Genomic DNA, 13142 nt, shown 5'->3' with positions numbered 1-13142 from the left:
TGAATGCCTATTGCACAAATGTTCTACACATTGACCTCCCTATTGCACTGTATTGACCCCCTTCCTCCACTTTCTCACCCTAGTGCTTTAACCCTTATCACATTAGCCTGACTACATTCATTTTCCAAGCCAAAATTACTTCCCACCTTCCCAACACAGCCACCTCAATGCAAACATACACAAACTCGCTTTGGCTCCCGTTTCGACTCGTCTGACTATTCGCTTTGGCTCCTGACTCGGCTCGTCTGACTACCAGCTCTGGTCTTGATTCCTGGCTTGTTATTTGACTTGTGGACTTTTTATTATTTTTTGCTATTAATAAAGGTGTGATTATTTTTGCACTTCTCGTCTCAGTCTGATTCCTGTCACCCTGACATTATGGGGCTGCGGTCTAATCAAGCTCTGGAACAGTTCCTCCATTGCTATGTCTCAGATCACCACAATAATTGGTCTGAACTGTTACCTTGGGCAGAGTTTGCTCGTAATAGTTTTATTAATGCTTCCTCCAAGTTATCCCCATTCATGGCAAATTATGGGTTTCAACCATCCTTGTTGCCCGATTCATTCATGTCTCAGGGTATTCCAGCTTTGGAGGAGCATCTCCGGCAACTCCGTTCCACGTGGGTGCAGATTCAGGATTGCCTTCATCGTTCTGCGCCAAAAGTTCCAGGCTGATCGTAGGCGTCTGCCCGCACCTTCCTACCAGGTTGGTGAGAGAGTTTGGCTGTCCTCCCACAACTTGAACCTTTGTGTGCCTTCCAATAAACTGGCTCCCTGTTTTGTTGGTCCTTTTCGTATACTCCGACGGGTCAATCCTGTGGCCTACGCTCTTGACCTTCCTCCTACAATGCGCATGTCCAATGTTTTTCATGTCTCCCTCTTGAAACCATTGGTTTGTAATCGGTTTACCACTGTGTTGCCTCATCCCCATCCTATCTTTGTTGACAACCATGAGGAGTATGAGGTCAGCAGCATTATTGACTCTCGTATGTTCAGGGGCCGCGTACAGTATTTGGTTCACTGGAGGGGCTACGGTCTGGAGGAGTGTTCATGGATTCCATTCTCTGATGTTCATGCTCCCACCCTCCTCCATGCCTTCCATGCCCATTTCACCAATAAGCCTTTTGTCCTCCCGCGGGGGAGGGGTCATTGAGGGGAGGGTACTGTTAGGGTTTTTTCCCTACTTTGTTTGCCATGTGCTGCTGGCAGCCATTTTACTCACCTCTCTTGCTGACTCTGGTGCATACTGTGTGATGCTGCTCATTTCCTGCACTTCCTTTTATGGCCAGACTGGTGTACATCATCCGAGTGAGACAGGATGCAATCTCAGAATTGTGATGTCATCACTTATTATTTAAAGGGCCTCTGTTCAGTATGCTTTGCCCTTGCGTTGTCTCAGACCTGTTTGTGAGAGCTCCTGTGTATTACATGGCTGTCTGACGTCCCTCCTGGTTCCTGATCCCTGGCTTGTTCCTGACTCTGCTGTTCTCCTTGTTCCTGATTCCGCCCCGTCTGACTACTCGCTTTGGCTCCTGATTCGGCCCGTCTGACTATTCGCTTTGGCTCCTGACTCGGCTCATCTGACTACCAGCTCTGGTTTTGATTTCTGGCTTGTTATTTGACTTGTGGACTTTTTATTATTTTTGCACTTCTCATCTCAGTCTGATTCCTGGTACCCTGACAAGAACTATATAGATCACTTAATTATTAATATAAAATACCGAAGTCGACACAGTTCGGTATCTAACTGTCATACTCTGCAAGACAGCAGGTTCAGAGTTGGGAGCTGTTGTGCAGAGGTGTCAGGTTCTGGGGTTAAAGTTTTGTTTTGTCTGTGTGAGTCTTTCCTTTTTGGCATAATTAAACAGGTACAAGGTTTTAGGAAATAAAGGTGATGGTTTTATTGATAGGATAATTAGAAATGCAGAGATATGCAAATTAGATAAGGCAAAGTCTATAGGCTGTAGACTGGAACTCTGTAGTATCAGGCAGGAATTCAGATCTTTGTAATAACAGGCAGGATACTTGCAAATGCTGTAGACTGGAACTCTGTAATAATAGGCATGAATGCAGATCTTTGTAATAACAGGCAGGATACTTGCATATGCTGTAGACTGGAACTCTGTAATAACAGGCAGGAATGCAGATCCTTGTAATAACAGGCAGGTACGCAGATCCTTGTAATAACAGGCAGGCACTTGCATATGCTGTAGACTGGAACTCTGTAATAACAGGCAGGAATGCAGATCTTTGTAAATAACAGGCAGGATACTTGCATATGCTGTAGACTGGAATTCTGTAATATCAGGCAGGAATGCAGATCTTTGTAACAAGAGGCTGGATACTTGCATATGTTGTAGACTGGAACTCTGTAATAGGCAGGAATGCAGATCTTTGTAATAACAGGCAGGATACTTGCATATGCTGTAGACTGGAACTCTGTAGTAATAGGCAGGAATTGAGACCCTTGTAATAACAAACAGGATACTTGCATAGGCTGTAGACTGGTAACTCTGTAGTAACAGGCAGGAATACAGATATGCTGTGAAGCAGTCCTTAGGAAATAACAGAGACCTAGCCAAGGTCAATTGCCAGGAAATCAGTCCAGAAAAAAACACAGTGCCAATGGAATATCCAGATGAGTAGTCACAAAATGAAGCAGAAATCAGGCACCAGGAAATCCAACAAATCTGTATTTTACTCAGGAAACAGGACCAGAGGGTCTTTCAGAGTATAACACTCAATGTCAAGGCCCAGAACTGCAAGCAAACATCCCAGATATAGCAGGCTGCTGATTAAATGATTTGTTTCAGCTGGTAAGCAGGTGGAGCCAGAGAACCAAAGTTGCAGCAAACAGAAAACCCAATATTCTTAGTCTGTGCTCAAGCCATCTGGTGGCAAAGTGGTAATACAACAGGCTGGGGAGGAACAGCAGCAGAAATAGAGACAGGACCCAGGTTCAATTCTAGGCTGGATCATGACACTAACTGAGCTGTGATAACTGTTGTCTCCCCACCAGTTCAGTATTATAAATAAGGTATAAACTTGGTCTGAAATAAAATGTATATTATTATTATTATTATGACCCTTAAGATACAGGAATAAAATAAGTTGGAAGTAATTTAATAAAAAAAACTGAGCCACAGAAACTGAAAATAAAATGGTTAGCATAACATGTATGTATATGCAAATAATAATTTAATAATAATAATAATAATAATAATGAAAAGATACAATGATTATGGAGCCTTTATTGTTCTAAGTTATTTTATTATTACTATATAAACTGACTAATTTTAGACAGAAACATTGTATTCACGAATATTTGTGGAAACACATTTCTAAAATAGTCTAAAATAGTCATTTTGTAACAAAAAAAAAAAAAGATAAGAAGCTGCAAAGACGAAAAGAGAAAGCACGCAACAATCTGTCAGAAAACACATTGTGATCTTGTTAATTTAAATTAGAAAGCCACATGAGAATTTCTACCAGCAGGTGTCATTTCATAATTAACAGCATCCATAATATTTTTGGCTGAATGTGTTCCAAAATAGCATCAGCCTAATTTACTTTATTATCCTGGTTACAAACAACCTGGGAATGTGCAAAGGTTAAAGTCGATCATTTTCACTCACTCTTGCTATAAATACTATTGTCCAACCTATTGCTGATATTAGAAGGTAAAATACTTAAGTAGTATATGCTGTGTATACATTGAGTGTGTTTGTATTTAGTCTATTTGTAACATGAAACAAAAACACTGTGTACCAAAGGTATAAACAAACAAAATAAAACTGTATTCAGAAAATTATAAGTAGAGATTAGTCCTTCTTTCCTTTTCCATACACAATAAGACATCCTACAAAAGGAAAATAGATTTTATTTTGTAACATTAGTAACACTCCACTAAGACAAGTGGTTACTGTATGGTGTCCAACATCAAAATATATTTACTGTTTAGTCAATGGAATATCTATTATATTTTTTATACTATACTGTTCAATCATTTCCTGTTTTGTGTTCCATATGTTTCTGTAGTTAAAGTAAATTTTAAATTAAAAAAGTCACAGCATTACAAATCTGGATGATAGATAGATGATAGATAGATAGGCGAATGTAAACTATATATCATATTATAAAAACATTAAGTAAAAGTTAGAAATAAATAATTAAAAAAGAAATAAGCAGGTTAAATTGTTTATTATTAAATGTTATTGATATATATTTAAACAAAAATAGTAATAGAAATACTAAAGCATTTCAGATTTTACCTTTATGGGACTTTCACCTTCATATTAATTTATATGATCAAAGTTATACATTCTGATGTTAGTTCTATTAAAGTGATATTTAAAGACTATCATACCATTAATAATGGTTAATAGTGTACTTGTCCTTGTCAGAATTGTTAGACTAATTATAGTAGTGTTTTAGGAGGTAGTGAAATAACAAATACAGTTAATGGTAAGAGATCTTATATTTGTATGATATACAGTACATGCCGGTCTAAATATATTGTTTATTTATTAAGTGTTCATGTGGCCTAAATTATATTGGCAGGACCAGTCTGAAAATAAAAGACAGAATGACTCATCATATATAGTATTCATAAATGTATCCCTGACCTATCCGCACAATTTAAAGAAAAGAAAGATGATAGTTCATTTAACTTTCATATTTTAGAAAATATTATTAAGATGCATGGAAGATGGTACAGAATAAAACATTTAAATGAATGATGTGAATTAATTGGTTAATCTATATTTATCACTTTCTTTTCAAATCACAAAACTTATTCTCTGATTAGTATCTGCTAAAAAAGTTCCATATCCATATTACTTGTTATTGTGATGAGTGTGAGTGAGTGTCTGTGTATGCATCAAAATGATTGAAAAATGTAGTAAGGTTTTTATATTTCACCTATTCACTTACTATGTTACTGTATATGTGATTGAAATTAAAATATAATACTTTCTGATGTTACTTGATATACATATTTTATACTGACATTATACTTTTGAACAACTTTATCATTTATATTGCATTTGTTATTTAAGTTTAACCGTTTACTAATTTAAAAATATATAGGTGTTGATAATTTATTATAAACTTAAAGGAGGTAGGGTTTATGGATCTCTCTCTCTCTCTCTCTCTCTCTCTCTCTCTATATATATATATATATATATATATATATATATATACACAGTATATAGTATATATATATATATATATATATATATATATATATATATATATATATATATATATATATATATATATATATATATATATATCTTGCTTTTCCAATTTTTGATAACTTGGCTTGAGAAAGGTGTTGTCCGAAAATGTAATTTTCTGATATGCATATCTTTTCATTCATGCTACGTTCAGTGTCTCTATAGCATATTTTATTTACCTACATACAAATAAATTAATCTGATTAAACCCATCTGTTTTCTTTTAACAGTACTTTATATACAGCTGTATCCTGGGATTTATCTCCTGTTCTGTCTTCTTGAGGATAAATTATGAGTTGAAACTAATAATAATGCTTATTGCACTGGTGGTCTACAATATTATCCTTCTACAAACACATTCGTCCATGCTTGATGCTTACAGCACATACCTCTACGCAACAATACCACTTGAAAGGTATGATATTTAATTATAAAACTCACACTTTTTGTTTATAGTTTATCTTTTCTTTGCATGGTATTATTTTTATTATATTATATATATATATATATATATATATATATATATATATATATATATATATATATATATATATATATATATATATATATATAAAAGTATGTAAGCAGTTTAATTAAAAATGTCACCAAAGAATCCACTATGCTCTAATATATCTATATTAATATATACACAAACACACTATATATATATTTTGACTAGTGTATGTATGTATGTATATATATATATATATATATATATATATATATATATATATATATATATATATATATATATATATATATATATATATATATATATATATATAGTAAAGCCCTTAGGAGCCCTTTTTGTTTAAAATATCTTATACTATATTTTTGAGCCCTTATAACTTTTATATTTATTTTATTTATTTTTATCAAATAGGGCTAATATCATTGTAACTGTACTTTTATATGTATTTATGTTGTCTTTAGTGCAACCTTTTTTCTTCTCTTACCCTTTACACAAGCTTTGAAGTCACACAAACCTGAATTGCATAAATCTTGATTGTGCTCGAGTGAATGCATTTACTTCCAACTCATATGTGCGCTATTTCTGTTGCACGCAAAAGCCGAAAAACACAATATTGCTTGCATGCTACAGTTAGCGTGCCACTTGTATTCTAGCCATAAATATTTTAAAGGTAAAGAAGAGAATGTATTCTGTTTAATATCAACAAATCCTGAAAGCTATCTTCCCACTGTAAGTGAAGAAACTGATGGCAATTTTTTTTGTATATTCTAACAAGAGAATGGTCCAAAACACACCTTAAAACAATCATAATCATAAACTACTTCAGCAAAGATTAGTTTTTTTTGGAATGACCTTTGCAGTCCTCAGAAATGTCTTTGGTAAATTCCTGCCACTTGCAACTTAAAGGGACAGTCAACATCAGAATTGTTGTTGTTTAAAAAGAAAGATAATCCCTTTATTACACATTCCCCTGTTTTGCATAACCAACACTGTTATGTTTATATACTTTTTACCTCTGTAATTACCTTGTATCTAAGCCTCTGCAAACTGCCCCCTTGTTTCAGTTCTTTTGACAGACTTGCATTTTAGCCAATCAGTGCTCACTCCTGGGTAACTTCACGTTCATGAGCTCAATGTTATCTATATGAAACACATGAACTAATGCCCTCTAGTGGTCAAAATGCATTCAGATTAGAGGCAGTCTTCATGGTCTAAAAAATCAGCATATGAACCTCCTAGGTTTAGCTTTTAACTAAGAGAACAAAGCAAAATTGGTGATAAAAGTAAATTGGAATGTTGTTTTAAATTACATTCCCTATTTAAATTATGAACTTTTTTTGGACTTGACTGTCACTTCAAAAACATCTTTAAAATCCAACATTTTTAAAATCCTCTTACAAGACAAAATTAAGATTTTAATCCAATATCTCATCATTCCCCCCCTTGACTCCTGCAACTCCATCCTCTCTTGTCTTCCTAGCTGTCATCTAGCTCTCTTATACAATCCATAATGAATGTCTCTGCCAGGCTCGTCTTCCTTACAAGTCGCTCTTCATCTGATGCACCTCTCTGCCAATCCCTTCACTGACTCAATCTAGCCTCCAGAATTAGAAACAAAATTCTCACTCTGACATACAAAGCCCTCAACTGCACTACTCCCCCTATATCTCAGAACTTGTCTCCAGTTACTCTCCTCCCATCCCCTTCGCTCTGCTCATGACCTCCTCCTCTCCTCCTCTCTTGTTACCTCCTCACACTCCCGTTTACAGGACTTCTCCAGACTGGCTCCCATTAATGGAATTCTCTGCCTCGCTCCACAAGACTCTCCCCCAGTTTTGAAAGTTTCAAGCGCTGTTCAGAGATGCATACAACCTATACTTCTCTTCCTTTGTTATCACCTTGAACCCCCTTAGAATGTAAGCCTATGAGCCCAGCTGTTTGCAGATTGCCTTCATAAGAGCTGACTACAATAGTGCAACTCTTGGCAAGGCCCTCTACCCACTTGATCCCTATAAATGTCACCTTGCATATCATGCCTATGTTTATAGCACTATGGAATTGTTTGGCACTCTACAAATAACTTAATATAATAATAATAATAATAATAATAATAATAATAATAATAATAATAAAATCTAGGGATTTATATGCAGTGCGTATGAGGCAAAGTAAAAAATGTTTCATAACTAGAAGTGTTCCGTAAGGAAGAGCGAGGAAATATTCCTAAAGCAAGAAAAGATTGACAGCTGGCACAGCTTTCGGAGGTTGTGAATTTTGCCAAAGGCAGTATTACTAGGAACTAACTGAATGGGTGTCCAAACATTTCCACATACAACATTTACTGTTTTTGTTTTTTAGTCAGGTAAATTTCTGCAAATAAATAGATTGTGCACAGAGGGGCCAATTTATTTAGCCCCGTATTGGCCCCAATGCCTCGGTTTCCGTGCGAGCCTTCAGGCTCACCGGAAACAAGAGTTAAGAAGCAGCAGTCTTAAGACCACTGCTCCTTAACTCATCTGTCTGCTCTGAGGTGTCGGACAGCAATCGGCCCGATCGCATATGATCGGGTTGATTGACACACCCTGCTTGCGGCCTATTGGCTGCAAATGTCCACGGGGCGGCATTGCACAAGCATTGCTAGTGAAATTCTTGTGCAATGATAAATGCCAACAGAGTATGCTATCGGCATTTATCGATGTGCAGCAGACATGATCTCTACAGCCGATCATGTCCGTTCGCACTTTCATAAATCGACCCCTAAGAGTTGAATAAATACCCTATTACTGAGTTTAAAAGGGATAGTAAAGACAAACAAACATTTATGATTTAGATAGAGCATGCAATTTTAAGCAATTTTACAATTTACTTCTCTTATCAATTTTGCTTAGTTCTCTTGGTAGCCTTTGTTAACAAGTAAGCGTAGGTGAGCTCAGGAGCATGCACAAGTCCTTAGCCATCTGGCAGCATTGTTTGGGAAAATGTTTATAGCAATGTTATACATAGTTACAGACTCTACTTCTGTAGAGTGTATGTAGCATTCTATCACAGCAGTGTTTGCAACTATGTATAACATTGCTTTAAACATTGTTGCAAGGACTGCTGCTAGATGGCTAAGGACACAGGCACACTCCTGAGCTCACCTAAGTTTACTATTTAACTACGTATACCAAAAGACCTAAGCAAAATTGAGGATAGACTAAACTGGAAAATTGTTTAAAATTCCATGCTCTATCCAATCCATTTAAGTTGAATTTTCACTCTACTGTCCCTTTAAGTTTGTTCACTGCATAGGTTGTGTTAACTTCTTTTCATTTAAAAAATCAACAAAATACATACAGAAAATAGAAAATACATACATATGTACTGCTTATTAAGAAACTCGCTTAAGACAATTTTTTAACATAAAATAACTCAATTCAACAACTTAAAGGGGCATGAAACCCAAAAAAATTTCTTTCATGATTCAGATAGAGCATACAATTTTAAACAACTTTCCAATGTACTTCTATTGTTTAATTTGCTTCCTTCTCTTGTTATCCTTTGCTGAAAAGTTTATCTAGGCAAACTCAGGGGCAGCAGAAAACCTAGGTTCTAGCTGTTGATTGGTGGCTGCATATATATATATATATATTGATTGTGATTGGCTCGCCCATGTGTTCAGTATTTACTCTACATTTTTGTTAGACCAAAAAAAAAAACGTCTGGATTCCGATCTTTCTTATAGATTTAGTACATTTTTGAGTACAAAGTCCCTTTTATGTATAGTAAAAAATAACGAAGCCCTCGCTATTTATCTTTCTTCTTTTCTTCTGTAATTGACACAAGCTAATTATGCTTTTCACCTCATTAGGAGAAGCTAGAGTATTTACTGTAGACTATTGCAGTGTGCTGCTGTTTGAAGGACCAGAAAATACAGTAGATTTGTATAATCGACAAAAACATGATAAAAAGACAATGCAATAGTATTTAGTCTGAACTTCAAATGAGTAGTACATTTTTTTTTCTCACAAATGTCAGTTATTTCTATTTACACTCCTCCTGTATCGTGACAGCAATCAGCCAATCACAAATGCATATACGTATAGTCTGTGAATTCTTGCACATGCTCAGTAAGAGCTGGTGACTCAAAAAGTGTAAATATTAAAAGACTGTGCACATTTTGTTAATGGAAGTAAATTGGAAAATTGATTAAAAATGCTTGCTCTATCTGAATAATGAAAGTTTAATTTTGACTTGAGTATCCCTTTAACTGACCCTGCTACTTGATACATACTAATTCCATTAGTGTCAATCTCATTTACATCAGTACAACTGGCTATAGCAAAGAAGAGACAAAATAAAAGTAGTGTATCACAGGACTTCAAAATCCTTTACTTATTTGTTTTCATTGTATCTACTTATAAAACATTTATCTTAAGAAGTTGTTTTGTAGTGCAGAGAATAAAAGGACATGAAATCCAAATTTTGGTTATGATTCTGATAGAGCATATAGTTTTAACCAACTTTACAATTTACTTCTATTATCAAATTTGCTTCACACTCTTGGTATCCTTTTGTTGATCAAGCAGCAATGCACTATCAGCAAAATTACAAGTTTTGCAGTACAGCTATACCGCTGAAAAATTAACCATTGCGTGCGGAATATGCAGGTCTCCCGTATTACAAGTCACAGTGGTACAACTATACCGCTAGCGTTTTAGCCTTTATGCAACTCTCCATTCCGCACTCAAAAAATGACTTTTGAGTGTGGGATTCTCATTGCACCTGTATATACCGCCGCAATCCATTCCTCTATCTAAGACCAGTAGTTATGGATTTTGCAAAACAAAAATGTTTCACAAAACTCATAACTAAAATTTAACAAAGTACACTAACACCCATAAACTACCTATTAACCCCTAAACAGCCATCCCCCGCATCACAAATTATATATTAAACCTATTAACCCCTAAACCGCTGACCCCCCACATCGCCAACAATAAACCTATTAACCCTTAAACCGCCGGCCCCCACATTGCTACTAAAATAAACATATTAACCCCTAAACTGCCGGCCCCCCATATCACTACTAATAAACTAAAACTATTAACCCCTAAGCCTCCATCTCCCACAACGCAATAAACCTAATTACACTATTAACCACTAAACCCCATACCCCACAACGCCATATACCTAATTAAACTATTAACCCCTAAACCGCCATCCCCCACAACGCAAATAACTAATTTAATCACTAAGCCCCCTAACCTAACACCCCCTAAATTAATATCAATTACATCAAATAAAAAAATACAAATTTAAAATTAAAATACAAAATACTTCTACGTAAAAAAGTTATCAAAAATAAAAAAATTAGACCTTATCTAATACCCCTATTAAAATAAAAAGCCCCCCAAAATAAAAAAAAACCCTAATCTAACACTGAGCTACCAATAACCCTTAAAAGGACCTTTTGTAGGGCATTGTCCTAAGTTAAACAGCTCTTTTACCTCAAAAATACAAATTAACCCCTAACAGTAAACCCCCCAAACCACCAAACATGCCAAAATAAAAAACCTAACGTTAAAAAAACGGGGCATTTGTATGGGTATTCAGCTCATTTGCAGCCCCATAAAATAAAATAAAAAAATCCCTAATCTAAAAAAATAAATAAAATAAAAATAAATAAATAAAAAAAAAGCCTAAATCTAACCCCAAAATAGGTACTCATCATTCCTAAAGTCCGTCGGGGAAGGTCTTCTTCTAGGTGGTGACATCTTCATCCAGTGCAGGGACCTGTTCTTTCTTCGTCCAGGGTGATGGCGGAGTGGAGGCGGCCGAGGAACAGGACCAGCGGCCATGGAGCCATCCAGCGTGGAGGATCCTCTTCATGCGATCGATACCACACACTGAAGCTTGAATGCAAGGTACCCATTTTATATTCGGGTACCTTGCATTCCTATTGGCTGAAAAATTCAAATTAGACAATAGGATGAGATCTACTAAAATCCTATTGGCTGATTTTTTTCTAACACTTGATGTCTATGGGGGAAGACGTGCATGAGCACCTCAAGTCAGGCCTTGGGTTTTGTGCGGTATGAAGCTTAACGCACCATACTGCACAACAAAAGAATTTTTTCCATAACTTGTAATGGCAGCGCTTTGGAGAGTGCAATACCGCTCATTTTTTTGCGTTATTTACGCACCCGGTTTAGCGCACAACTTGTAATCTTGTAGCCACCAATGCTTGTCCTGAGCCTAACATGGTGTGCTTTTCAAATAAGGATACCAAGAGAATAAAGCAAATTAGATAATAGAAGTAATTTGGAAAGTTGTTTAAAATTACATGTTTATTCTGAATCGTGGGAAAAAAAAGTGGGATTTCATGTCCCCTTAATTGCACCTATATATTACAGCTTTCTGATAAAGTTTGGGATATATCCATACAAAATGGGTAAGAGGTTTCCTTGTACATGTTGGCTGTGTTATACTGTGGAGTGGACACTGTTTACTGAATAAATACGCTTCTTTGGGATAATTACAAATGGCTGACTTCTTACTGTTTGTACATATATGCATGTTACGTTAATTACTTTACAGTTAAAAAAAAAATACTCCCCATTAATAATTTTTTTTTCACTTAGAACCTTATGAAACTTTATCTAGAGCATTTTAAAACCTCTAAAAAATAAACTGAACATACAATTCCCAGCCATCCTACTGATATTATTATCTTTTATTTGTATAGCGCCACAAAATTCCATAGCATAATAGAGAAAGGGGTATACAATGACAAAGATTTGTGATAAAATACTAAAACATAACAGACTAATCTAGTACAAGAGTAAGATGACCCTGCTCTGAAGAGCTTACAGTCTATTGGTTGAGGGTGCAGAGACATAAGGTTTGGGGTAAAGCTTTATGGCCTACATTTATAGGGCTAAAGACCACTGCTGCTAACTCTCCACTAACTTAAAGGTGGCAAAGTTAAATCATCCCAGTCAAATATGATTGGGATGATTGACAAGTTTTGCTCTTGCACTATTGGTTGCGCGAGAGAAGGGGGTGTGGCTACACAAGCATTTGCTTGTACAATGATAACTGCCAACAGACAGGTTCATGGGAATGAATCTTGTCCATTAGGCATTTCATAAATGGGGGACATAGACACTCTTTGATTGCTAAGGGACCTGGTTGTAAAGGTGAGATCATGTTTAAAGTTCATCTTTTTTCCAGCATTTCATTAGTGGGCATTACTACCATTAGCATTTATCATATCAAAGGAGAAGTGTAGGCAACATGAAAAAGCTATGATTAAAGAGCCATTATAGTGTTAAAATGGCATGATCTCATCCATTAGAGCATGTCATTTTAACACTAGCCATGATGTAATGCTGTGTGTTTAACCCCTGCAAAGGGGTTATATCAGTCCAATTAGCAGCACTGGGATTAGA

At 35.7% G+C, this 13142-nt stretch overlaps 1 protein-coding gene across 1 annotated transcript in view; it reads left to right on the top strand.

Moving 5' to 3' along the window:
* The window catches only part of ADCY2 (adenylate cyclase 2), a 1612539-nt gene that overhangs the window by 1446624 nt on the left and 152773 nt on the right, over window positions 1–13142 (top strand). Inside the window, exon 22 of the mRNA XM_053715803.1 lies at window positions 5468–5652. Within this exon, the coding sequence (XP_053571778.1) occupies window positions 5468–5652 (185 nt within the window). The remainder of the gene's footprint in view (window positions 1–5467; window positions 5653–13142) is intronic.

Source organism: Bombina bombina, chromosome 5 (genome assembly GCF_027579735.1).
Source record: "Bombina bombina isolate aBomBom1 chromosome 5, aBomBom1.pri, whole genome shotgun sequence".
Taxonomy (NCBI): Eukaryota; Metazoa; Chordata; class Amphibia; order Anura; family Bombinatoridae; genus Bombina; species Bombina bombina.
This window is presented reverse-complemented; position numbering and strand designations above follow the sequence as displayed.